Source organism: Gobius niger (genome assembly GCF_951799975.1).
Source record: "Gobius niger genome assembly, chromosome: 3".
Classification (NCBI taxonomy): domain Eukaryota; kingdom Metazoa; phylum Chordata; class Actinopteri; order Gobiiformes; family Gobiidae; genus Gobius; species Gobius niger.
In genome coordinates this window covers 27307840-27333802 of record NC_136854.1, presented here as the reverse complement: position 1 = coordinate 27333802, position 25963 = coordinate 27307840, and the positions used below count along the sequence as shown (strand labels likewise).

Genomic DNA, 25963 nt, shown 5'->3' with positions numbered 1-25963 from the left:
CTTAAAGGAATAGGCCACCGTTTTTACATACTAAAATATGTTCTTACCTCACTTTAGACGTGTTAATATATCCCCGTCTGGTCTTTGTCCGTGCGCTCTGTCACGCAAACGGAGCACATACGCAGCCTCTCCCACATGTCACATAGCTCCGAAAAAGCTCACGATAGAAGCTACCAAGCTCTTCCACGTGTTCCCTATTTAAATAAAGTTACGTGAAGTGTTTTCATGCGAAGTATATTTACACAGAAATGTAGCATGTCGATTTTATAAGCAAATAAAAAGGGGGACTATATTGTGAGGCGTAATGATACGAGGAGCAAAACGTCCGCGCAGTAACTCCTAAAGGTTATTGACGGAAGTGAGCGGGGGAAGTCTTTAGGAGTTACTACGCGGACGCTGTGCTCCTCGTATCATTACGCCTCACAATATAGTCCCCCTTTTTATTTGCTTATAAAATCGACATGTTACATTTCTGTGTAAATATACTTCGCATGAAAACACTTCACGTAACTTTTTTTAAATAGGGAACACGTGGAAGAGCTTGGTAGCTTCTATCGTGAGCTTTTTCGGAGCTATGTGACATGTGGGAGAGGCTGCGTATGTGCTCCGTTTGCGTGACAGAGCGCACGGACAAAGACCAGACGGGGATATATTAACACGTCTAAAGTGAGCTAAGAACATATTTTAGTATGTAAAAACGGTGGCCTATTCCTTTAAATTGTCCACAGTTCACCCAATACATTTATTATGTAGACCAAGATAAGCCTCAATGAGCAGAGCCAATATTCTGTGGATTACAGTAGTTTGTTAGTGTGCCTGTGATACTACGCTTTGAATGCAGCCACAGAGAGGTAGATGGTAGATACGTGAATTGAAATTGGCATCAACCTCGAAATTAGAAGTCCTATGATTTCGGGGAAAAAGCTACATGTTTGTCAGTGAGGAGTGTGAGGGCCTCTCTCCAGGTCAGTGCACAGCAGGCGGCTGCTCTAAACATTCAGGACTAATATGGACCATAAATGAGTCAGGAATAAGCGCTCTATTGCCAATCAAACTGTAAACATGTGAGTGGTGAGTGCTGCAAATATGTACACTTAACCAGTGTGTTTTCCAAAACGGGACCTAGTCTTTTGAAGTGTATTAATGTTTAACTTAAAGCTATTTGTGGGAATAAAAATGGATGGATTTCATTATTAATCGTATCAGCCAATATGTCTGCCATCAGCCTTTTCAACCCCTCTTAATACCAAAAATCCATATTGGTCAGGCCCTAGTTGTCGGGGTTAAACAGACATTTCTTTTGTATCTACTCTGTGACTCAATATTTTTGTACAATTTCATAATAAAATTTGTTTGAGAATAATTGTGCATCTTTTCTCCCCTCTTCAACAATGAGGCAGCAGTGCATATGTGTGTGCCCAGGCCCACTCATCTCCATTCCCTACTGCACAGTGTTTTTTTTTTTTCTTTTTCCTTTTCTTTTTTTTCCGCAGAGTTTCATTCATAAAACGCTGCAGCATCTTCACCATTTTCACTCCGCCTCATGTTGCTAGGTAACTGCAGTACAACGGAGAGAACGGTCTCGCTCACCATTTTATCTGTGAGCGGCTAACCCTGATGCTCTTGCACAGGTTTTACCCAATATGTTGAGATCTAAAAGCAGGACTGATGCAAAAGTAAAAAAAAAAAAAAAAAAAAAAAAAGCAAGTTCATGACATTTCACAACGGGGCAATATTTTTTTAATCTCTGGATTACAAGGTTGCAAGTCAATGTTTTCAAAGATGGATGTGTTCATATTAGCTTCTGGCAAAATAATAACATTTAGTGGATTTTCTTCTTTCTATATGCTAGTTATTCTATCACTACCTTCCCAAACAGTGCAAAATCAAGCAGTGTTTTCAACATTGTAAACGGTGTCCTTTTGTTTATAGTGACCACTGTCTGCGCTGCGCCGCCGTGCGTTAAATTCTAACCAACATTTCTATAAATAGCCCCTGTTGACGTCACTCGACCAAACGTGTAGCTGTAGCTCGGGGGGTGAATGGGTGGGAGAGCGGGGTTTTTTTTCTTCTTAATTCTTGCGGTTGTGCACCGCTGCAGACAACCAATAGAATCTGCTGTATTCCCACGGCTCGGATGCTGCAAGCCAATGGAGGAGAGCAAAGGGAGAAAGGGAGCGGTACGTCTTGGGGAGAAGAGCCAGTGACGCTCCCCATGGTTGGTTTGGTGGAGGGCGGGACGTCGCTGTTGTTGATGGACTTCCGGGACCCAATCAGAGAGCCTGGCTTGTCGGCGCCCGTGAGATGCAGCCAATTCGCGCACTTGTCTCGGCGTTAATCAGCTGTGGGTTCGGAGAGTGGGCGGGAGGCTGTGGACTGTAGTTCCGTCATATTTCGAGGCTACGGGGGGGCCGATGTTTGATTTCGGCAAATTCCAATCCTTAACCAATCTTACAGGGATTCCGTGTATTTGTTCCGGTTTTGATTAAACCGGACTGGCCATCCACACCAGGAAAGCCCATTGCCCATCAGCGCTGTCGCGGTTTGGGGAGCGGTGGGGAGCAGCAGCAGAGGAGACGGCTCTGTGCTCGGGCCAACTGCGCTGTGCTACAATAGTCCGAGACCGATACGGCTCTGCCATATCCTAAGGATTTGTGACCGCCCCATCTCCATCAGGCGGCGTAGCATCAGCAGCTGTCACCCTTTTTTCCACTGTGCGCGTTGGAGCGTCCACTACAACTGGATTTAAGGAGCACCGCGCGCTCTCTGTACTGCCAGAGATCGGCTTGGAGGGGCTGCAGCGCGGCCGTCAAGCCACGGTCCGCCTGTTGACTGCTTGTCATCATGGGCAACACGCCCACGGCCAGGAAGGGCAGCGAGATGGAAAGCGGTGGGTTGCCTTCTGGTCACTGAATAAAAATGGCAGCTCAAATGCTACACTGTCCGTTTATCCATTTGGAGGTTTGTTACCCCATTAGCTTTACAGTCCCCCAGAAGCCTGCATAGCAATAGTATCCAACAGAATGAGTTGTACATCAAAGAACGTGCTTATTTTTTCCCTTCATCTCAAAAGGTGTGCGCATACAGACTAATCTCCAGATTAAGCCTGCTAAGGCAGCCACGAGAGCAGAGAGCCTCGTGAAGGCAATTTGTCAATATCAGTTTTTATGTGTGTCACATTTCCCAGGTCAGACATGTGCTGCTCCACTGTTTATTCTTCACTGAGGATAACTGAGCACGACTCATTTATGTTGACAGTATTAAACTGTTGTACACCTGTGTTTTAAATTGATTTATCCTGTTGTTCTCTACAGTCAAGGAATTTCTGGCAAAAGCCAAAGAGGATTTCCTCAAGAAGTGGGAGAACCCTGCACAGGTTTGATTTTTTATTGCTTATTACTAAGGACGTAAGATTCAATAACTTTGTAAAATGGTTTGTGTTATTCATCATTCAGAACTCAAGGAACCTAGATGCTACAAACTGTCTGTTCATTCATTCAACTCAAAGTTCAGGCAGTTTATAGTAGAATACTAAAAATGGGTAAAGGATTTAGCCTAAATACATGTTTCTGAAAGTGATCTGTTTCAACAATATCTGTACAAATACAGTCTATACTCATAAACAGTACTTCTCACTGGTTCAGCTCTAGGACCCACTTTCAATCTCAAAAGATAAGCCACGACCCAATAATGTTAGTTTAGCTTATAATTGGAAACGTTTTGCTTTTTACCCCTGCTATTATATATAATATCAAAATACAACATTTCCTCACAGAATTAATTCGTTTTTAAGAATAATAATACTAATGATAATAATGGCTTAGTCTTATATAGGTCTTGTCTAGATGCCCAAAGTTGCTTTAAAATTTCCGGCATTATCCATTCATACCATTACTTGGTGGAGGTCAGCGATGTATGTTGCCAGTGTTCCTGATATCAGTAATAAGTAATTAAGAGTCCAGGATCCATGTCAAAGTTTTTTGCCCAGGACCAAATTGGGCGATGGTGGCGCAGTTGGTAGAGCAGGTTGTCTCGTGATCGGAAGGTCGTGGGTTTGAATCCCTGCAAATGCACACTGTCGTTGTGTCCTTGGGCAAGACACTTCACCCTACTTGCCTCCAGTGTAAGCGTACATTGGTGTATGATAGTGAATGGGTGACTGGTTCCTTACTGTTAAAGCACTTTGGGCCTGATAAATAAAGGAAGAAAAGCGTGAGTCCATTTACCAATGTTAGGGTTATAGTTAGGCTGATTGGCTGGCTGTAACATTTACTTGGCGATATCAGATCGACAGTATGTAGCCACAGCTGCCCTGGTGTAGACTGATGGAAGCCCGGCTTACAATCTGCACCATCAGACTGTCTGACCACCACCAACCACTTACTCACTCACTACACTGAGCCAGGCTTCCTGGTATTCCCCACACAAGTACCAACCAGGCCCCAACCTGCTTAGCTTCTGAGATCTGACCAGATCGGGCAGAGCAAAGATGGTACGGCCAAGACAGGGTGACTGACAAAAGCCATCGAGACAATTCATTTGCTATAATATTTGGAAAAGGTTTGTAACCCACTGAACATGGTTCCATGACATACCCAGTTGAGAAGTTCTACTGCAAACAAGTTGTCCTCATTAACATGGCACAGAATTACATACAACATGACTTAGCATATTAACCCACTTTTAATGAATCTCATTGTGTTTTTGGCTGTGTAGAACACTGCTTGCCTGGAGCAGTTTGAGCGGTTGAAAACACTGGGCACAGGCTCGTTTGGCCGTGTGATGTTGGTACGACACCGTGAAACCGGACAACATTATGCCATGAAGATCCTCAACAAACAGAAGGTCAGCCTTGGTCATGGAAGTCCTCACAGGTTAAAGCAGGGGCCAGCAGTTCATTCACGTATCCAAAAGGTTTAGTCACACTGTGAAATAATAATGTCAAAAAGTTTGTTACACGAACAGAAACAATAGTTTACTCAAGAAATCGAATTGCAAGAAAACATTGGGGCCATGTGCTCTTATGTTAAATTTTATTTGTATTTTTCCTTACACCAGCTTGATGTAAATAGAGTTGGGTGTCTTTATTATATTCTTTAGTAGGGAGCAGAATCTTCTAAAGCAGTGTTCTCACCATGGACAATCTCATTATATATTTTACCTTTGAAGTATCGCCAGGAGGAATCTAGACTGGGTGTAAACCACATGTCTAAAGCAGAAAATAATTATGTATTTAACTCTTATTAAAATTAATTATGTCTAAAATTGCAGATGGCCGTTAGTATCACCTGAAGAAGCCCATGTACAAGTTGAAAGGATGTTATAAACTACTCCAGTCCTTATCCATATTGTGCATGTACCGTTCACAACTGATAACATACACTGGGCGTGCAGTGGATGTCTATTTATTTTACAGATTAGTGTGTAAATACCAGTGGTTCACTATTAAATTATATTTCAACACATATATACAATACTGTATAGGCTTTTAAGAAGTATTTCTAAAGTGGTATGTAAATTTTGTTCAAAAATTTAGATTTAGAATTTAGAAAGAATAATTGTTTTTGATGCTCCTTCTCAGGTCCTCAGATGAGGGTGCAGCTCTGGAGCAATGGTTTATGGGTTAATAGTTTCCATTGCTTAGTAGTTGCCTGCTCCAGTTTGTTATGGATGGTTTCGGCTCAAGGGCATAAAAAAAAAAAAAACTTATTTTTTATTTAGCACTTTAGAATAGCCATTAAAGGAAAAAAAGAAAAAAAAAGCATTCTTTCAGATGTATGAATGTACAATTTTTTAGAATAAATAATATAATAATAATAATTATAATAGCATGTGCATGGGAGAGCTAGTAAGCCAAGTAGCCCTATAACAAACTCGGTTGTGGCCCAATTTGAGTAAAACCCACAAGACGGTGGCTCAGCTTAAGTGATTTTGAGTGTATTGAAAAGAAAAGAGTATATGCAGCCCTTAGCCCTGTTTATCCTTTTTGCCACCGTTTCTGCCTCGACTGAAACTAACTGAATGTTCTGTTTTCAGGTGGTGAAGCTCAAACAGATCGAGCACACGCTGAATGAGAAGAGGATCCTGCAGGCCGTCAGCTTTCCTTTCCTCGTTCGCTTAGAATACTCCTTCAAGGTTTGTCCAAATTACTTTGTTTAGGACTGTCCCACAGTCCCCTATAAAGGCCCCTATAAAGTGTCATACAAGTCATCAACATGTCTAGTTTGCCTTGTGAATATAGGAAGGGTACAGGGGAAATTAACAAATATTTATTTATTTATCAGCAACATAATTTGAACAATTTTAATCAAATGACTGGACTGACTGACTGTGAACATCAGTTGAATTATTAATAATGCAATTGAAAGACCAATAATAACTAGCCTCGCTGTATATAATCCGGCAAAACAAATTGCTATCCAATACACAGACTATGGGTCAGCTCTGGGGAAAAATACCAATATTAAAATATGTGTAAATGTATTAAAAATATGTATGTGAAATATACAAGTATACAAATATAGCAATGGCCTTGCTTCTCTTTGTTAGTATTGCTTGATGCAGTCACTAGCCACACTGCTGTAGTTTCCACTTTGCCAAAGGGGCCAATTAGGAACTTATTTAGGCTAAGCTGTTTAGAAGCACCTTGAATGCCCTGGGATTGAGTATCCTGGGCACTTCATATAAACCTATTAACCACAAAAATCTGCCCATGTGTTCACTTGTAAACAGAGAAGGTAACAGCTACAAGAACATGTCTGCTCTACTAACAACAAATTACAGACAAATATAACATCTTAACAAATACCTTGGAGATAATACATCTGCCAAAGCTTTTGTCTTATCCCACAATAATAAAGATTTAGGTCTAGTTCTGGCCACAACTCAAAAGATGTGTAGCGCTTCCACTAGTTTTACTGAATAATGTAACGCTGGATAAGGAAACCGTTTAATTTGAAAACGGTGTGGAAGGTGCCCCACAGGATTTAAAGAAATTGAGAGAGTAGTAAAAACAAAATGTACAAAATATATATTAAAAAAAAGCATGCAGGACCAAACGTCGCCATAGGCTCTGTCTGACCCCGTAGGTACTGTGGGGCTAAGAACCCACCCAAAGCTTTACCTGGATCACAAAAAGAATCTAAGCTTATTGTGTGGTGTGATACTGGATGTACCAGCAAGTAGAAATCCATTCATTTTCCGTTTTATCCGTGGACGGGTCGAGGAGGCAGCAATCTGAGCAAAGATGCCCAGACTTCTCTATCCAAGCTCACTTCCTCCAGCTCGAGGCAACACCAGTCCAGGCCAGCTCATAGACATAGTCCCTCCAGCGTGTCCTGGGTCTTCCCGGGGCCTCCTCCCAATGGGACATGCCCAGAACACCTCCAGAAAGAGGCGACCATGAGGCTTTCAAAACACATAACCGAGCCACCTCAGCTGGTTCCTTCAAACGTGAAGGAGCAGCGGCTCTTCTCCGAGCTCCTCCCAGGTGACTGAACTCCTCACCCTATCTCTAAGAGTGCGCCCAGCCATCCTGCGAAGGAAGCTAATTTCAGCCACCTGTATCCGCGATCTTGTCCTTGTGGTTATTACCCAGATCTCATGACCATAGGTGAGGGTGGGAACATAGATCAGGCGACTCAGCTCCCTCTTCTCCCTCTTATAATAATAATAATAATAATGCATTGGTTTTATATAGCGCTTTTCTGGACACTCAAAGACGCTTTACATTGCACTATTCATTCACTCCATACTCGGTGGTGGTAAACTACTATTGTAGCCACAGCTGCCCTGGGGTAGACTGACGGAAGCGAGGCAACCAGTCTGCGCCATCGGCCCCTCCGACCACCACCAACCACTCACTCACTCACTACATTCGCTAGGCTTCCTGGTGTTACTAAACGGTCTCCCATCCAAGTACAGACCAGGCCCTTCCCTGCTTAGCTTCCAAGGTCTGACGGGATTGGGCAGAGCAAAGGCGGTATGGCCTCTTCTCCCTCTTCTCCCTCTTCTCCCTCTTCTCCCTCTTCTCCCTCTTCTCCACAACAGTCCGATACATCGACTGGAGCACCCCCCACAGAACACCGTGAGGGACACGGTCGAACGCTTTCTCCAGATCCACAAAGCATGTGGATCTGGTTGGGCGAACTGAAATATCAACCACAAATACCAAAATGCCTCATAATTGTACTGCAAAAAAACGTTTAATTTATGTAACACTGCTGACTAGAAACTGCTCTTTTTTAAGAGTAGACAGTGGTGGCGAATGATTTGCGGTGGTGACTCAAAAATGTAAAGAGCAACCGATAGACCAAAAAGAATGACCTGCAACGTACCACCTAGGATGTCTTGCATCTTTTTTTCACTTAATGAGCAAACCCGTCTGTCTCCTCAGGACAACACTAACCTTTACATGGTGATGGAGTACGTACCGGGCGGAGAGATGTTCTCCCATTTACGACGAATTGGCCGATTTAGGTTAGTGTGCAGTGCTTGTACAACTATTCATTGACCAATATAAAATGTGAAAAGTTGTACATTTTTAATAATACTTGGTTGTATACTGTAATACTGTATGTATTTTTCCATAATGTAATACATTAATTGAAGAAAAAAATTCTCAAAAACTTCATTATAACCAACTTTTATTTGTGTATGTCATTTTAGTGAACCTCATGCTCGGTTCTACGCAGCTCAGATTGTTTTGACATTTGAATACTTGCACGCTCTGGACCTGATTTACAGAGACCTGAAACCTGAAAACCTGCTCATTGATCAGCAGGGCTACATTCAGGTAATTAACACAGTGTGACGAGTAATTAGGCAGGAATAGCCAGATCTTGTACTTAAATAATGTTATTAACTGAACACCATAATGAGGGCTTAGTGTCACAGTACTGTAGTGCAACTATAATCGATTCTGTTGTTTCTGAGGCCTAGTCCACACGTAGCAGGGCATTTATAAATCCGCCATCCGCCTAGAACCAAAACTTGAGTCCACACAACCTCGTTTTTTAGAAAAAAAAACACTGTCTACACCTAACCGCATATACAGTATGCGTTGTCAAGTGTATTAATTGTTCAAGTCTCTCCATAAATTTCTGCAGCACATTCATTATTTTTTTTGGCAGCTGTATAACGCACTGTTATAGCTTTACAGAGCTGCCTCAATTGTAAAACAACATATACCATGACAAACTAAATTTTGCAGTTTTTTGTAATCTTCCATTGGATAAATAGTACAGCATGCAAGGAACTTCTTGACCAGACGGACCAGTGTTCACTGTAGACTGACCTTGTATGTAATAACTCCAACAACGGCAGCAGCGAGGACCATGACATTCGTCTCACCAATTCCTCCGGGAGGACGACTTCATCTCAAAGTTCTTCCAGCTGAAGTGCATCCCGGCCTGACCTAAAACTGCTGTTGCCGTCTTCGGCGAACATGTCAGATGTGGGACGGTTATTTGGCATGAAATAGCTGACTGTAAAGTGCTCCTTCGCCTGTGCGCTTCGACATAAAAAGCACTGTTTGAGGCATTCATGCTGTTTCTGATGTAAACACAGGTCACGCGTGTGACGTCAGAGCATATCTAGTCGCTGGCAATGATGTTTGGCCACCTAAAACACCGGTTATTTATGTCACACTCAGATACATAACTGGAGAATTCCTAAATCTTCGCTTTGGTCGGAGGTTTTAGAAACCTTTGTTTTTATTGACAGAAATTTCTGGGTTTGTGTGGATGATAGGCTAGATCGTGGGAAAATCTCTTTGTTTTGTGCGATACCCTGCTAGTGTGGATGGGCCTGAGATTGACAGTTGGCAGAAGAAAGTTACACAACATTGCTTCCCTCTAGTGGTCTTGACTAACATCTCTTTTCATTCCACACCCGTGTAATCCATCTCAACTTTCCCTGTCTGTTTCATTCACATAGGTCACAGATTTTGGCTTTGCTAAACGTGTTAAAGGCCGGACATGGACTCTGTGTGGTACCCCAGAGTATTTGGCCCCAGAGATTATTTTGAGCAAGGTGAGTTGAAAGTCAAAATAAAAAAACAATGAACGTATCAACAGAATAATGCCTGTATCTCTCTTCCTAGGGATATAACAAAGCTGTGGATTGGTGGGCCCTCGGGGTCCTGGTTTATGAAATGGCTGCGGGTTACCCCCCTTTCTTTGCTGACCAGCCCATTCAGATCTATGAAAAGATTGTATCTGGGAAGGTCAGTGTGATGATGCACAAATGTGAATGCTGTCTGAGATGGTTCTGATGACGTGTGTTTCCACAGGTGCGTTTCCCATCGCATTTTAGTTCAGACCTTAAGGATTTGCTGAGGAACTTGTTGCAGGTAAAGCTTCTATCTGAAACATTTCTGCAACACAATCTGTGGAGTGATTAGTGATGAAATCTTGTTTTTAGGTTGATCTCACAAAGCGTTATGGAAATCTAAAAAATGGGGTTAATGACATTAAAGGACACAAGTGGTTTGCGACCACTGACTGGATCGCCATTTACCAGAAAAAGGTGCCTCTATAAACAGAAGAAATATTACTTTATTTAAAGCTAGCCATTTCTAATGCAGAGTTGTTGCTTAGGTTGAAGCGCCATTTGTTCCCAAGTTTAAAGGACCGGGCGACACCAGCAACTTTGATGACTACGAAGAGGAGGAGATCCGTGTCTCCTTCACAGAGAAATGTGGCAAGGAGTTTGCTGAGTTCTAGAGATTTAAGAGAGATAAAGGGAAAGGCAAAGTCACAGGTACGGCAGGCTGGTCAGGTGGAAGACTTGAGGAGAGTGCTCCCTCTCCGATCCACACAGCACCAGCTTCAAACAGACCATTGGTCATAGAGAGGGCAAAGCAGCCAGGAGACCGATAACCAGCAGTGTTGCCTTTTCGCCTTTTCTGTTCAGCATTGGCCATTCGTTTTTTTTTGTTTTTTTTTATTCCAATTAATTTACGGGTCCCTTTTATAATGAAGATTCAATTTGTGAAGTTTGGCAAGCTCTCTAATTAGAGATACCTTACTGTCTGCATTACATAGCATGCCAGCGAACCGCCTAAATTCACACTTGACACGGTTTCTATGAGCTGCTGCCAGGTCTAGAAATTGTTGGTCAAACAATTTCACACAATTTGAAAAGATCGTTTTCAAATATCCCCTTTGGATTGGATTTACGTCATTTGTGTTTACCACATCTCTGTGCTCATTGTCTCATCACTAGCATAGCCTTTAAGCAGTTTTCTGATGTTGTGAATGACTCCAATGGTGTTGTATCCAAGCTGGAAATGTAAAGGTCCACCATCACACAAAGGTCTCTCAGGTCTGATCATATCCTTTTAACATGACATAAGTTCACAAGTAAAGGCAGTTCTTAAAGCACCAGTTTAGAATTCTTAAGCAAAGACTTACTGGGTGTCCTCCTCTGTTATTTTTCTCAAAATCTTCAGACTGTGTTGACGTTGCTGTTGTATTTGGCCAATAATACTAACAGGATCAGCCTTGGCTCTAGCTTGACACTCTGATGTTTTGCTTCTTATCAAACATGATTTTGTGGCATTATGATGACTGACGACTAGCTTGTAGACACTAAAAAAGGTGATGTGTATGGATGGAAGGTGATCTTACTTGAAAAGTGACCAACATACTCATTATGAGGCGCTACAAATGCCAAATGGCTTTGTATATCATAACCTTATCCAGGCTATTTTACATTAAATGCCTTCATTCCAAATAGGAATTTCACACTTTTTTAACACAAGTGTCACGCTCCTGCTCATTACGGTTTCTATTGAATGGGTAAACACATGTATATTGTGAAATAGTGTCTTTGTAACATTTATTTGTGGGATCAGTTTATTGGAGGACAAACATGAAACTGTCAGATTGATGGAAACACGATTCAGCTGAAGACTCTCATGTCATTTTGTATTTTATTTATTATCTCATTGCTTCTTTGTCCTTAATTGTTGACTGACTTTTTGGCCATTTGAAAGTTGGAAACCTATCGTTGTCATCCTGTTGCAGATTCACTGGGAATTCACACATAAACATTGAAGAAACTCAAGCAAATACAGTTTTAATGGCTAATGATCTTCATATTCAGTTTTACATTTCGACAGATATATCAATATCGACACATTTTTCAATCACTTTTCAATCAGTTCATTTCATATCAAGTATACTTTTATCACCACACAATGTACTTTTGTGTGTCCGTACGATTTTAGCAGTGACTGGACATCCTTTGAAGCAGGCACAAGAATACTGACGCACTTTTTAGGGCAAACAGTTCCCACTGTAAATCATATTCTGCTCCACCACACAACACACACTGCAAAGGGAGGTGTCTGAGGTCACCATTTCAGTGACATGAAAACACTAAGTGTAAGATTTTGCAACATAAGTGTCAATCCAATAAAGTTTAACATCTGTCCAAAGCCCTTTCCATTATTGTGTATGTTTTCAAAATGTGTCAAAGGTAAAAGTTCAGCTTTAAGCTTTCTTTAGTCTTTATTAAGCAATTTCATAGAATTTTAAATTATTATTCACGATGTCATTATCATTATTATTATTATTATTTATTTATTTTTTACAACCAAATGAAACTCCGGAGTAGTTCAGCCCTACACTTGAATGTTCCACCTTAAATACAAGTTTGTCTGAAGGCGCCACCTTAAGCGCACATTTGCGTCTCCGCTTCCGTCGTCATTCAGAGCCGGGATCGCACCAGCCTTCCCGCTGCTCCAAGCACTTCTGAAACAAAAGAGGTGTTCGGGAAAGCATTGGCCACGGCTATGATGGAGCCTAACAAGTACCAGGAGTGGATATTAGAGACAATAGACTCGCTCCGTTCGAGAAAAGCCCGCCCGGATCTGGAGAGGATTTGTCGAATGGTCCGTAGACGGTACGGGTCGGACCCGGACCGAACTAGGGAAGAACTGGACAAACTGACCCAGTCACAGGCTGTGCTTAAAGTTAGCTACAAAGGCTCAATTTCATATCGAAACGCAGCTAAAGTTTTGAGGAGAAGCAGAAAAAATAGTGAGTTGGCTGCTTCTACTGTCGAGAGCAGCAAACAGGAGCATCTGAACAACAGAGACTGCGCGCAAAGCTTCACTGCACCGGAGCCAGAGGAAGCATCCCTCGACCACAGCGAATCCGAGTTCCCATTGAATTTATTTCGCAACAGCGTATGCAATAGTGAGACACTCAGGTGTGTCGCTACACAGGAACAGGGAAGAAGTGCATTAATATCGACAACAAGAAGCGTCAGCCAGCAGCAGCAGCAGCAGCAGCAGCAGCAGCAGCAGCAGGGGGGCAGACAGCCCCATGCAGGGCACACACACAGCGTCAGCTCAGTGCCCAGCGGAGAAGTTGAGTCCCGCGGAGTCAGTTTCACGAATAATAAAACTCCTAGTCTCCATTCACAAAGTCAGACTCTATCCATCGAGCCGAAACTTTGCACTGCCAACATCGCGCAGGGCGAAGCATCTGGCCGCAGCCTGTCGGTGGCCAGAGCAGGCCACATTCAATCTTTGGGACGCAAAGACATCTTGGGCAGTCACCAGGAGCGTAGACGAAACACAGGCGAAGGAGTCGTGGATAGGGATGTGGCCCGGGCCCGGTGCTGGACGCGCTGCGGAAACATGACTCTGGGTTCCGCACTGGAGCCGCGCGGAAAGGTGGTGTTCATTTAATCCCTATGCGCGTGTGGCTTGTTCACCGTTACGCTGTTAAAACAGAAACTATGTTGACATGTTGGGCATTGTTTTGCTTAGCATGTTCAGCGTGCCGATCGGGATTGACGACTATATGAGCGACTTTTGCGCGTAGGCTGTTTTGAGTCGCGCGCACATAGAGTGAAAGACGACATGAATCTCTCTGGGCATGCATTTTTGCCACATTGACCCGGGGAAAAAAGGATAGCACGGGGTATGGATTAGCGATAGCCTGCAACTTGTTGTGTTTGAGGCGTGTTGCCACATAAAAAATATATCTATAGCTATGAAATGATACCGCATGCCAAACACCGTCGTCTTATAGGATTGTTTTCATCAGCGCCACTCATTCATTCTGGCCCAGCTGTAGCCACTACAATAGGCTACTGGCTGCTTCACTCATGTGTTTACTTTTTCCCTCTCCATCAAAGATCGATAACCCTGGCCTATATTGTGTTATCTCCTTTACAGCAGCTCCATGAAAAGGATCCCACACAGAAAGCTGGTAATGAAGAAAGATGGCAAGGACTGAATAAGCAAATCAAGGACATTCCACAAAGTTTCGACAAGTTCTCAGGACCTCCCGTAGCCATGGCAACAGATTCAGAGGCTGAGGATGCGGAGATCCAGATCGCATCACGGCACTGGACCAGAGGTGTGCTAACTTTGAAGCCTGAGTGTATGTTACTAAAGTGAAAGCTACATTATGGCCTAAATGTAATGCACATGTAGGCTGATTGATCTCATATGTCAAATAAAATAAATGAAATGTCATGTCTGCATTCTGTTTTCCATAGGTAAGTCTTGTACAGAGTCTACGGCCATCCCTAAGCAGAGCTGTGGAGATCCAGAGATTGAGGGGGCATCCTGCCTCCTCACACCCACAGCCTCGCCCATACCCCTGAGTGTGAATGAATCAGAATCTTTCAGTGCGAGGTGAGAAGCGTTATAATCCAACTAATAGCCAATCCTTAAATCCACATAGGAGAGACATACATGCATTAAATTGATCTCAGTATCTTTTGGACACTTTTGCTAACAGCGGGAGTAAAAGTTGACTTATGTTGTATGAACAAGTTTTTCTTCCCGTATCTCGCTGTCCAAAAACATGCACGAGTGAGATGAATTGACCAACATCTGTATCCGCACAGTGGAAAATCAATTGAGTTTTCCTCAAGTAAATGGCCTAAATGTTTTCTTCTGACACAGGTCCCTGAGCCCAACAGACTGGAGCGTGTCGGATGTGGTCAGTTATTTCACAGCTGCAGGGTTCCCAGAACAAGCTGCTGCATTCAGATCCCAGGTGAGAACCACTCCCCTTTACATCCACCAGGGGGCAACACACACGGGCTCAATTAAACTTTTACACCCTCAATTGGTGCTGTTTCTCCATTTAGGAAATTGATGGGAGGTCTCTGCTCCTCATGCAGCGCAATGATGTTTTGACCGGCCTCTCGATCAAACTTGGCCCTGCCCTCAAGATTTACGAGCACCATGTCAAAGCACTACAGAAAACACAGTTTGAGGAGGAAGAACTCTGAAGGGGGCACTGGGCCCATACAGATCCGACATGTTATTAATAGAGAATTAATACCAATCTTCTGATGTTAACTCCAATGTAGCCAACAGGACTTCATTATGTATTTCACAGGCACTTTCACAGTTTTTATTCTTTTTTCTGTTATTGTAATGGATTTGTATTTATTTATTTTTACCATGGACCAGAGACTGTGACAAATATGGACAAAGCATAGCTGCGAGGAGCCTAATAGGAAATGGGGGCATTTGCATTGAAACTTTTCTGCCTCTCTTTAACACAGGCCTTTCATTCAGACCTCCATGTGTTTGTCTTAACTCTTTAACTTTTTTTTCTCCAAATGTTTTATTTTATGATGTAATTTTGAAAATTTCGTTGCATTTTCATGTTCTTATCTAGTGGCATCGTGAAAATTCCATATTGATAGAACTGGGATTTGCTCATGGCCCGCACGTACAGTATAATTGTATAGTAACAGAAAATAAACATCACAAAAATTAAATGGGGAATTTCCTTTTCTTGATAAATGGTCTCTTTATTCATATATTCTTTTTTTAATTCTGAGCTTAAAGCCATAATGCGTAACGTAAATATAATTCAATCTAACTCATTGTCTCGTCAGAGAGTCAGGTCATAATGTGATGTTGTTTGGGCAAATTAAAGGGTTAAAAATCATCAAAAATTAATGTAAAAGGAGTACAGGAGCATACAACACCCATTTGTCAGTGTATTTGTTTAAAATAAATGAATAAATGCTTATTGGCCATTATTTTTAGTTTTTGATACATACATACATTTCATTATATTATATTATATTATATTATATTATATTATATTATATTATATTATATTTACGTATATGAAGAAACATGTCTTTGTATCAACGGATCTTGTTTCTTTGTTAACATTTTTCTACCTCTTCCTTATATTTACATTGAAGTTGAGGTTTCTATTTTCATCAACCCCAGCTGCTTATATAAATATATCTAAATAATTCACAATTTTATTGTTATTGGAGTGGAATTAGACTTGGCCTAATTTTATTTGCAATGTTCAATTTGTACACAAAGCAATGCTGTGCAAAACATTAAAGAGATGAAGTGCATAAAATTATAATGCAAATACAACACATAAATCACAATTACTATATTGGTTTAGTTTGAATCATAAACTAGTATATAATGCCTTAAACCACTTTAGAACTGCACAATTGTGATCATGCCAACTACTGTCCATGGCCTGAATTTTCCATGAAAAAGTGAGCAGTGTGGTAGCTGTGGTGCAGGTAGTAAAGCGGGTGTTCTTGTGACTGTAGGGTTGGCGGTTCGAATCCGTGGGCAAGACACTTCACTAACCTTCAGTGTCTGACACAGGTGTGTGAATGAGTGTGAATGTTGGAGAAGTTCCCTGATGTAAAGTGCATTAAATGTAGGTGGACAAGCTTACATGTCACCATTTTATTTACCGCAATCGAGTAAATTGCGGTAATTGCACAGTTTTCATAAATGAAAACTGTGCAATGCACAGTTTTCATTTATGCAAACTGTGCATTGCATAAATGAAGTTATACTTTATTAATCTCCGTAGAGATTTACCTAAAAAGGGAAAATGTATCAAATACTGATAAATGTCAGTCTTTTCCACACTCAACTAAACGTAATCAAATGTTTAACAACATGAATGTCCCTTTAACTGCAGAGAGGCAACTCGAGTGTGTGTTTAAAAAAAGCACTTATGCGGATGAGGCAGTTGGTTATATTCATGCCTCTGATAAACAGGCAGAAACATGGAGGAGTGAAGCGAAGTAAAAGGACAAATCTAAAACTTCTTTAAGAACACCTCTAAAACTCATGTCAGATCACAATTAAGAGGCCAATTAGAAGCAGCCTGCTCATCTGAAAGAAAAGCGAGGACCGATACCATCATGCCAGGACCGGGAGGAACAGAGTAAGTGAATAACTGTACCCATGCATAGTTCAGAAAAATGACAATTTGAATTTGAATTCAAGCTGTTGTAATGACCAAACTCTGTGAGTGTGCATGTTCCAATGAAGGTGCCAAGTGCAGAGTCTAAATTGGGATCGCAGTCACATGAAGAAATCAGAGCTGTCTCTCTCTCATAGTGTGTCTTGTGTTGAAGCTCAAAGGGGGAGGACTACTCCACTGCCATCCTCAAGCAGAAGCACAGGCCCAACAGGCTCATTGTGGACGAGGCGCTCAATGAAGACAGCAGCATCATCTCCCTCTCCCCGGTTCGTGTTCAAAAGCAGAGAGAAATGTTTACCAAAAGCTATTCTTTGAGAAAACTCACATGACTCTAATAAATTACATAATTAGGATTTCACTTACATGGACAAACGTCGCACAGAACATTACAAAATAGCAGTAGCATTACGATGTACTTTTATGAAATAAAAACTGCAGATTGCTATATATGTTTCAAGGATTCTTAACCTTGTAAGAGTGGGATTTACATCTTAGATAGTGAATAGACAAGACAGTATTTTTACTCAAAGAAAGTGAAATGATTTTTGCAGTGTGTGTTCATCAATGTGCATATATGCATTTGTAAATGTCAACTAAACAGATTCAATAAGAACAATCTACTAAACTAGTCTACAACCATTGTATGCATAATGGTCTGTCTCACTCCAGAAAAAGATGGAGGAGCTGCAATTCTTCAGGGGCGATTCTGTGGTGCTGAGGGGCAAGAAGCGGCGGCAGACGGTGTGCATCGTTCTCACGGATGACTCCTGTGGAGATGACCGCATTCGCATGAACCGCGTCACCCGAAGCAACCTGCGCGTCCGCCTGGGGGACGTCATCAGGTAGGGTCTCATTGTAAAACATTACAGGTCACAAGTAACGTTCATGTCTATGTGATGAAACAGTATGAACGCCTGTCCGGACATCAAGTATGGGAAAAAGATCCATGTCCTGCCTATTGACGACACAGTTGAGGGGCTCACTGGAAACCTATTTGAGGTTTTCCTCAAACCCTACTTTATGGAGGCTTACCGGCCTGTGCACAAAGGTATTCACATCTTTTAACATCATTAAGAGAAAGAATAGTCGCAATACCTATAGCAATAGTTGTTTTCATGGGGTTGATAACAGAAAACATAATGGGTGCCTTAGCACCATATATACCACTACTCGGTTGTAATTGTAATAATCTGATTATTGTTGTGACAGGAGACATCTTCCTGGTGCGTGGGAGCATGCGTGCAGTGGAGTTCAAAGTGGTGGATACAGACCCCAACCCACACTGTATCGTCGCCCCAGATACTGTGCTTTACTGTGATGGCGAGCCCATCAAAAGAGAGGTATTTTAGCTGTACTCAACATTTCAACAGCTGCCAACGTTTCTTCCAAATCATGGAATTTTGTAGGTGGGATCCATAAGCATACAAAGTGGAGCAGGGGGATTGGACAATCAAAGATTCAAATTTAGCAAGCAACAATAAGTTGTGACAGGCAAATAGTATTTGGGTCAGATCATCGAGCTGTATTGAGGTGTTCAACTTTGAAACGAAAGGTCACGGAGTGGACAATGCACTGCATGTGGGAGAGGTGCCACTGTAGCTGATGGTAAATTAATAATAATATCCTTATGCCTGGGTGGTATGCTGTTGTTTTCAAGGATGAAGAAGAATCTCTGAATGACGTGGGCTATGATGACATTGGTGGATGCAGGAAACAGCTCGCACAGATCAAAGAGATGGTGGAGCTTCCACTGAGGCACCCTGGACTTTTTAAGGCCATAGGAGTCAAGGTGGTTTTCAGATCACATTAAAGGCCCGTTGCCTGATTTTATTTTTGTTTGCAAGCAATGAAAGAGGAAATAAGTGATTTTTAGTTATTAGTTGTGGTCCAAACTTTCTTAATGCAATTATAATAAAATCCAATTGTTCACGGGATGAGTTTCTAAACACGTTTAACTGTCCGGCTAAGTTTGCTTAAAAATACATTTGATCAAAATCTGTTTTTGCAACACATTGAGGGACAAAATACATTTTATTCCACAACTAGGAACAAATATATGGTATATCACCATTAAGTCTACTACAGTATCATAAATGTGTTTGTTTGTTTGTTTTGTTTGTTTGTTTGTTTGTTGTGTACCCCTTCTCCTCACAGCCTCCCAGGGGCATTCTGCTGTACGGCCCAGCAGGCACAGGGAAGACTCTAGTGGCCCGCGCTGTAGCCAATGAAACAGGAGCTTTCTTCTTCCTTATCAACGGTGAGACAATGCTGTTCCTCCAGCTTAAGGCTGGGCTGAGGTGATGAGGCAGATTCTTACTTGACTTTGCTGTGTTTTAAACTATGGTGCGTAGGACCTGAGATCATGAGTAAGCTGGCGGGAGAGTCCGAAAGCAACCTCAGGAAGGCTTTTGAAGAGGCAGAAAACAATGCCCCTGCAATTATATTTATTGATGAGTTGGATGCGATCGCTCCAAAAAGAGAAAAGGTAAATTGCTAAGTCTAAAGAGAGAAAATATAAAATGCATAATAATGATACAAAAATGCAAGATATCCTCTAAAGGGGTAAAACGTGTACCTCTTCTTCATATTATACTGGTGTTTGTAGACCCATGGAGAAGTGGAGAGGCGAATCGTGTCCCAGCTCCTCACGCTGATGGATGGCCTAAAGCAGAGGGCTCACGTGGTTGTCATGGCAGCCACAAACCGTCCCAACAGCATTGACCCAGCTCTGAGGAGATTTGGTGATGTTACTTAAGCCATGTCCTATTTCTGTTCACTCACCAGCCCAAAGCCTCAATTCATAGGCTTCAGAAGGAATACAGTCACCAAAGAAAAGCCACAAATGCAGACAAACTTGCCAGTCTGACCTCATGCTAAAGTGAATCCAACTGCCAACAATGGTGGAGCCATGACTTTATACTGCCACCACTTTTTGTTAACATTGTGAGAATTAAAAAGGGGTAACTGCGCACATCTGTTTGGAACAGTACAGGCCAAAAGTAGAAAAGGAAAAAAAATCCCTCACACACTGTCTTACTTGCAACAGGAGAGATTTTTTTTCCTGATATAATTGTGTTGTGTTATAATACAACTCAAGTAGAGGAGTTCAAGTGTCTTGGGGTCTTGTTCACGAGTGAGGGACGGATGGAGCGTGAGATCGACAGACGGATTGGTGCGGCGTTAGCAGTGATGCGGTCGCTGTATCGGATTGTTGTGGTAAAAAAGCTGTCGATCTACGTTCCTAGCCTCACCTATAGTCATGAGTTCTGGGCAATGACCGAAAGGACAAGCTTGCGGATACAGGCAGACAAAATAAGTTTCCTTTCTCTGACCTGGCCTGATATCACCTCAGGATCCCCCAGAACGTGGATAGAGAAGTCTGGGCATCTCCACTCATGGAATCTAAGTCAATTTGTGCAGGCAAAGATAAGTGCCACAAAGTTCAAGATCTTCTCAGTTAGCACAAAATAACTGCGGTGAAACTATTTATTAATGACTGTGTCAAAAAGTCATGACATTCTTCACTCCCACAGACACAATAATTGTCAGTGAAAAGACTCTGAGCCATAGATAAACATGGTCAGTTTATGGCAGAAATGGTAGTTCCCCTTTTGTGAAGTTTCTGTTTGGGTATCTAAATAAATTAAAACTGGCCTCTCTCATAAAGCTATATTGCCCCATGTTTTTCATTTAAAATTATTATATCAAACAGGTCTCTATTTTACTAGAACATGAATGCTACTCACCGAGGAGGAGGAGACAAGCCTAAATTCCTTAGCTTAATAATAGCCAACACGGACAGCGGAGTGCAGGGACGAGGATTGACAAACATATTGTTTACAGGCAGGTTTGACCGTGAGATTGACATTGGGATCCCAGACTCCACAGGCCGACTGGAAATCCTCCAGATCCACACCAAAAACATGAAACTTGCCAACGATATTGACCTGGAGAGGGTTTGTTTGTCCCCCTTTTTTTAATACATTTGTCTATGTGTGGCATCCTGAGAATAATTTGTATAACTCTAGAGAAAGGGACAAAATATTCTGTTTGATTGGCAGGTGGGCTCAGAGACTCATGGCCATGTGGGTGCCGATCTGGCTGCTTTATGCTCAGAAGCTGCTCTTCAAGCTATTCGCAAGAAGATGACACTCATTGATTTGGAGGATGAAACTATCGATGCAGATTTGCTAAACTCCTTAGCAGTCACCATGGACGATTTCCAGGTATTATTTATTATTAGTGCATCTTTACTTCTCCTTATATTTTAAAACTAAAGCCAATATGTAATGCCTGTCCTTAGTGGGCTCTGAGCCAGAGCAATCCATCAGCCCTGAGAGAAACAGTGGCTGAAGTCCCACAGGTGAGCTGGGACGATATCGGAGGGCTGGATGAAGTCAAGACAGAATTACAAGAGCTTATTCAGGTGAAGGCAACATAGTCTGAAGGTCAACTAACAATGTAAAGAAACACAAAAAACTGTGTTCATGTGTTCCCCCAGTACCCAGTAGAGTATCCAGACAAGTTCTTGAAATTTGGAATGACCCCATCGCGAGGAGTGTTGTTTTATGGACCTCCAGGCTGTGGAAAAACTCTGCTGGCAAAGGCAATTGCCAACGAGTGTCAAGCAAACTTTGTCTCCATCAAAGGCCCTGAGATGCTTACCATGTGGTTTGGTGAATCCGAGGCTAACGTCAGAGATGTCTTTGATAAGGTAAGAACGTGAAGCAATGATTTCCTGAAGAGTTTCTGAACAAATATTTTATTTTTATTCAGGCTCGACAAGCTGCCCCTTGCATCCTATTCTTTGATGAGTTGGACTCTATTGCCAAATCTAGAGGAGGAGGTGCAGGGGATGCAGGTGGTGCAGCGGACAGAGTGATCAACCAGATTCTCACAGAGATGGACGGCATGTCTGACAAAAAAAATGTCTTCATTATTGGTGCCACCAACAGGTGTGTTGTTTCATATTACTTACAAAGGATAAATGTGACATCAACGAGTATCTCATAGGGCTTTAATTTGCATCTCTTCTGACTAGACCTGACATAATAGACTCTGCCATTCTGAGACCAGGACGACTGGACCAGCTCATCTACATCCCATTGCCAGACAAACCTTCACGCATGGCCGTCCTTCGAGCGAACCTTCGAAAATCCCCTATTGCTCGAGTTAGTTTTAATAACACACTAAATTATTTTATTTTTTTTCTAATTTTTTACTCACCACATGTTTTTTCTTAAGGATGTGGATTTAGAATACCTGGCTGGCATCACCGACGGGTTTTCTGGAGCAGATCTGACAGAAATTTGCCAACGAGCTTGTAAACTCGCTATTCGAGAGGCAATTGAGGCTGAGATCAAAGCCGAACGCCAGCGGCAAAACAGACCAGGCATCCCTATGGTGACTTTTTTGTATTCTTATTATCGCCACTCCACTTCTCCGCTGCCACTGACCAGTGTCTGGGGCATAATGAGACAGTGGAACAGAAATGGTTCCCTAAAGGGCGGCTGTGTCTTTTTGTAACTTTCAGCCTTTGGACTGGGAACACACATGCTTGACACCAACATCACACAATATTTGTCCTTTTTCTTTATTAGAGCATATAAATGTATCCTCATGCAGGACGAGGATTACGACCCGGTCCCAGAGATCAGGAAGGATCACTTTGAGGAAGCAATGAGATTTGCACGTCGCTCGGTCAGTGATAATGATATCCGAAAGTATGAGATGTTTGCTCAAACATTGCAGCAAAGCAGAGGATTTGGAAGTTTTAGGTGCTTATATGATCTTCTTAACACATTTCCTACAATGAATGCTGCTGATCTCCAATTCAGTATAATATGTAATTGATACTTTCTGTCCACAGATTCCCATCTAGTACAGGTACGCGGGATCAGGGGTCATCAGGCCCTGGTCCAGCAAGACCAGGACATTACAGAGATGAAGGTGATGATGATCTCTATCAATAAAAAAAGTGATGTCAAATGGCAAAACTAAAAGATGAAATATGAATAGCCAAGTTCAAGTTTATTTGTCGTATGCATCAAGTACAGGGTACCAAAAGCAATGAAAAGAGTTTTCCCTGCTGAACAGGAAACTAATCTACATATAAAATATAAAAATATTATACATTGCCTGACCAAAAAAAGTGTCCACCTGGATTTAACAGTTATGATCTGGGGTTAGCGGCAGCTGGTCAGGCCTGGGTTCAGCTACACTATGTGCCCAAAGAATGAGATCAACTGACTACCTGAAAATCCTAAATGACCAGGCTATCCCATCAATGGACTTTTTTTTGGTTAGTGAGTGTACAATACCTTCCTTGATAGTTATGCTTATTTTTTTGTTGCAAAAGTTACACTATTTATTGATTGTTTTTTCACAGTGTGTATGTGAGCTCTGAGTAGGAAACAAAACAACTAACATTGTCCTATGCTAAAACAAGATGAATAAAGGTCAGTTGTTCATTGTCTTGCACTGTTCAATTGAAGGCTTTGAGGGATTTAACTTTTCTCACAGCTTCAGGGGTGTCCTGGGGTATTCAAACTGACAGGGAACAGGCCCATCTGGCGCTGCGAGGTTGGACGGTCCAGTAGCTCAGTGATGCTCAGGTCCAGATTTGGAGGTTGAAATGCCTAAATAGCCTCATCTGGTTTCACTTTAGCAAACTCACTTTGTAAAGCATGCCCTATAGGCCTATCATATAAAGTATCATGTACTATAAAGGCCTATGCAAAATACACCAATTTATTTGTGTTCATCTATTTGTTTATTTAAATATGCATCATCCAACTTTTTAGCAAAAACAAAAAAAAAGGACGCTCCAGGGCCAATTATTTACACACATATATATATATATATATTTTTTTTATTTTTATTTTTTTTTATTTCCAGATTTTCTAGGGTTTCTGGTAGATCTGGAAATAATGTATAGCCACACCGACATTAGCAGTTAAAAACCACCAGAAACCCTTAAAAAATGTGCCCTTGAGCGAGGCCACCGGGATGGAAAGTAGAGGTGCCATTTTAACCACGAATACAACCACTGGGTCACTGAAAGGTCAAATACGCACTATTATGAACTTTTGCATAAAAGTTGCATAATGCACTTTTATGTTTGACAGGGATACAATCTGACATTACAAAACAAAGATTCCCACATTGAGATAAGACGTGTTTTCAGTTAATTCCTTCAATAAATGCATTACTTACCTTTGTTTATGTAGAATGATTAGTTTGATCGACTTTCGTCCTTCTACAGTCGTCTCCGGTCCTCATGAGGGCACTGCGCTTCTACTACGTACCGTTGCGCTGTTATGCTGAAAATTGCCTGACTACAACAAAAAAGCACCCCCGCGTGCCGTGAGCGCGCACAGCCGAAACAAGCATCGGTCAGTCATGAATATATAAAAACAAAAATAGGCTATTGTGAACAGGCAGACCCAGTAACAACTCTGTTTGATGTAATATCGTCAGTGTGCGCGCCGCTTACGGTCATGGGGATACATTTTTTGCCTTAACGCCGTCCTCCGTGACGAAGCTGTTTATTTCCGGTGTGAAGCGGAAGTGAAGAGTGGAGTGTTGTGTGGAGGTGACCGAATGGCAAATAGCTGGATAATTTTGCAAATATCACATTATTGTGTTGTTTAAGACTGTTATAATTTTGCGGGTAACCGAAAGGCGGCGTTGCAGTCATGGGAGCGCATTTGGCTCGACGCTATATCACAGAGACTGACACTGAGCCGGATCCTGCTAGGAAATTCGAGTTTGACCCCACGTATGGATTTCCTGAGAGAAATGAAAGAGGTTTGTTCCAATACGACTGCAATAAGAACATATTTGAAGCACATCGTTCGCAAGTTGCATGGTAATGTGTTGTGTTATCTGCAAAGGATAGTTGTCACGAGTTGAGTAACAGACAAATGCTCGCCACGGACGTGTGTTATGATGGTAGTACTAAGACATTGTTATAATTTTGTAGTTACACTGTTGTATATGCTATTCATAGAGATGGTTGCGACCCAGGAACAGCTGAACCTGGCCCAAGTTCCTGTGGAGCAGCGGGACTACTGCGCTCATCACCTCCTGAAACTCCTGAAGTGCAAGAGGGACAACTGGCCCAACTTCTTGGCCTGTAAACACGAGAAGCACGATTGGGACTACTGTGAGCACCAAGAGTGAGTGTTAATAATATCACGAATAACAATAATTGTGTCGTTTTCAGTTTGTTTAACGCTGTGCTTCTGGCCCTTAGCTACGTGATGCGAATGAAGGAGTATGAGAGGGAGAGAAGGCTCCAACTGAGGAAGAAGAGAATAGAGGCTCAGGCTGAAGCTGAAGCTGCATAACAAATTTCAAGGTGTTGCTGTTCTCTGTAAATATTACAATAAATCACCATGTTGAAACTCTTGAAATATTTGTTTTGTTTCAAATAAACTCAGACAAATTAGAAATGAAAGAGCAACATTTGGTTTTATTTTTTATTAATAAATTACATCAAACACAGTCAAAATTAAAGGTAGATGGTTGTCAGTACATCATTTTGACTGATACCGTTGCAGAGAGAATATGGTAAGACCAAGAGAGTTTTAGCTTTTTCATTATTAACTTTATGCAGTGTCCCACAGTAGCCTATGTGCATATTAAGAATGATCGGCAAGCAAAAGTGTTAGGAAAACCAGTCTAAATTACTCCAGTGTAAACATTACAAACTT

At 41.8% G+C, this 25963-nt stretch overlaps 3 protein-coding genes across 4 annotated transcripts; all 3 read left to right on the top strand.

Annotated features, from left to right (window-relative positions):
• The first annotated feature begins 1927 nt into the window (after positions 1-1927).
• Positions 1928-12458, top strand: prkacab (protein kinase, cAMP-dependent, catalytic, alpha-b). The gene is made up of 11 exons (XM_079554431.1): positions 1928-2890; positions 3315-3376; positions 4717-4845; positions 6037-6135; positions 8396-8478; positions 8668-8794; positions 9937-10032; positions 10103-10225; positions 10292-10351; positions 10423-10527; positions 10599-12458. The coding sequence occupies exons 1-11, from the start codon at positions 2845-2847 to the stop codon at positions 10722-10724; spliced, it is 1056 nt and encodes a 351-aa protein (XP_079410557.1). The 5' UTR covers positions 1928-2844; the 3' UTR covers positions 10725-12458.
• Positions 12459-14520: 2062 nt separating this feature from the next.
• On the top strand, positions 14521-23261 carry LOC306960531 (transitional endoplasmic reticulum ATPase). Of its 2 annotated transcripts, XM_079552961.1 has the most exons (19): positions 14521-14659; positions 14933-15026; positions 17401-17512; positions 17916-18088; positions 18152-18294; positions 18456-18586; positions 18904-19035; positions 19401-19503; positions 19598-19731; positions 19852-19987; positions 21090-21202; positions 21308-21472; positions 21550-21672; positions 21748-21960; positions 22023-22201; positions 22288-22417; positions 22491-22649; positions 22872-23023; positions 23116-23261. In XM_079552961.1, the coding sequence occupies exons 2-19, from the start codon at positions 14965-14967 to the stop codon at positions 23216-23218; spliced, it is 2463 nt and encodes an 820-aa protein (XP_079409087.1). In that variant the 5' UTR covers positions 14521-14659; positions 14933-14964; the 3' UTR covers positions 23219-23261. The 2 variants fall into 2 exon arrangements, with proteins under 2 accessions (XP_079409087.1, XP_079409088.1); XM_079552962.1 differs by lacking the exons at positions 14521-14659; positions 14933-15026 and adding an exon at positions 16902-17207.
• A 1534-nt stretch (positions 23262-24795) lies between these two features.
• On the top strand, positions 24796-25927 carry ndufb7 (NADH:ubiquinone oxidoreductase subunit B7). The gene is made up of 3 exons (XM_079552968.1): positions 24796-25055; positions 25258-25426; positions 25504-25927. The coding sequence occupies exons 1-3, from the start codon at positions 24944-24946 to the stop codon at positions 25595-25597; spliced, it is 375 nt and encodes a 124-aa protein (XP_079409094.1). The 5' UTR covers positions 24796-24943; the 3' UTR covers positions 25598-25927.
• The last annotated feature ends 36 nt before the right edge of the window (positions 25928-25963 follow it).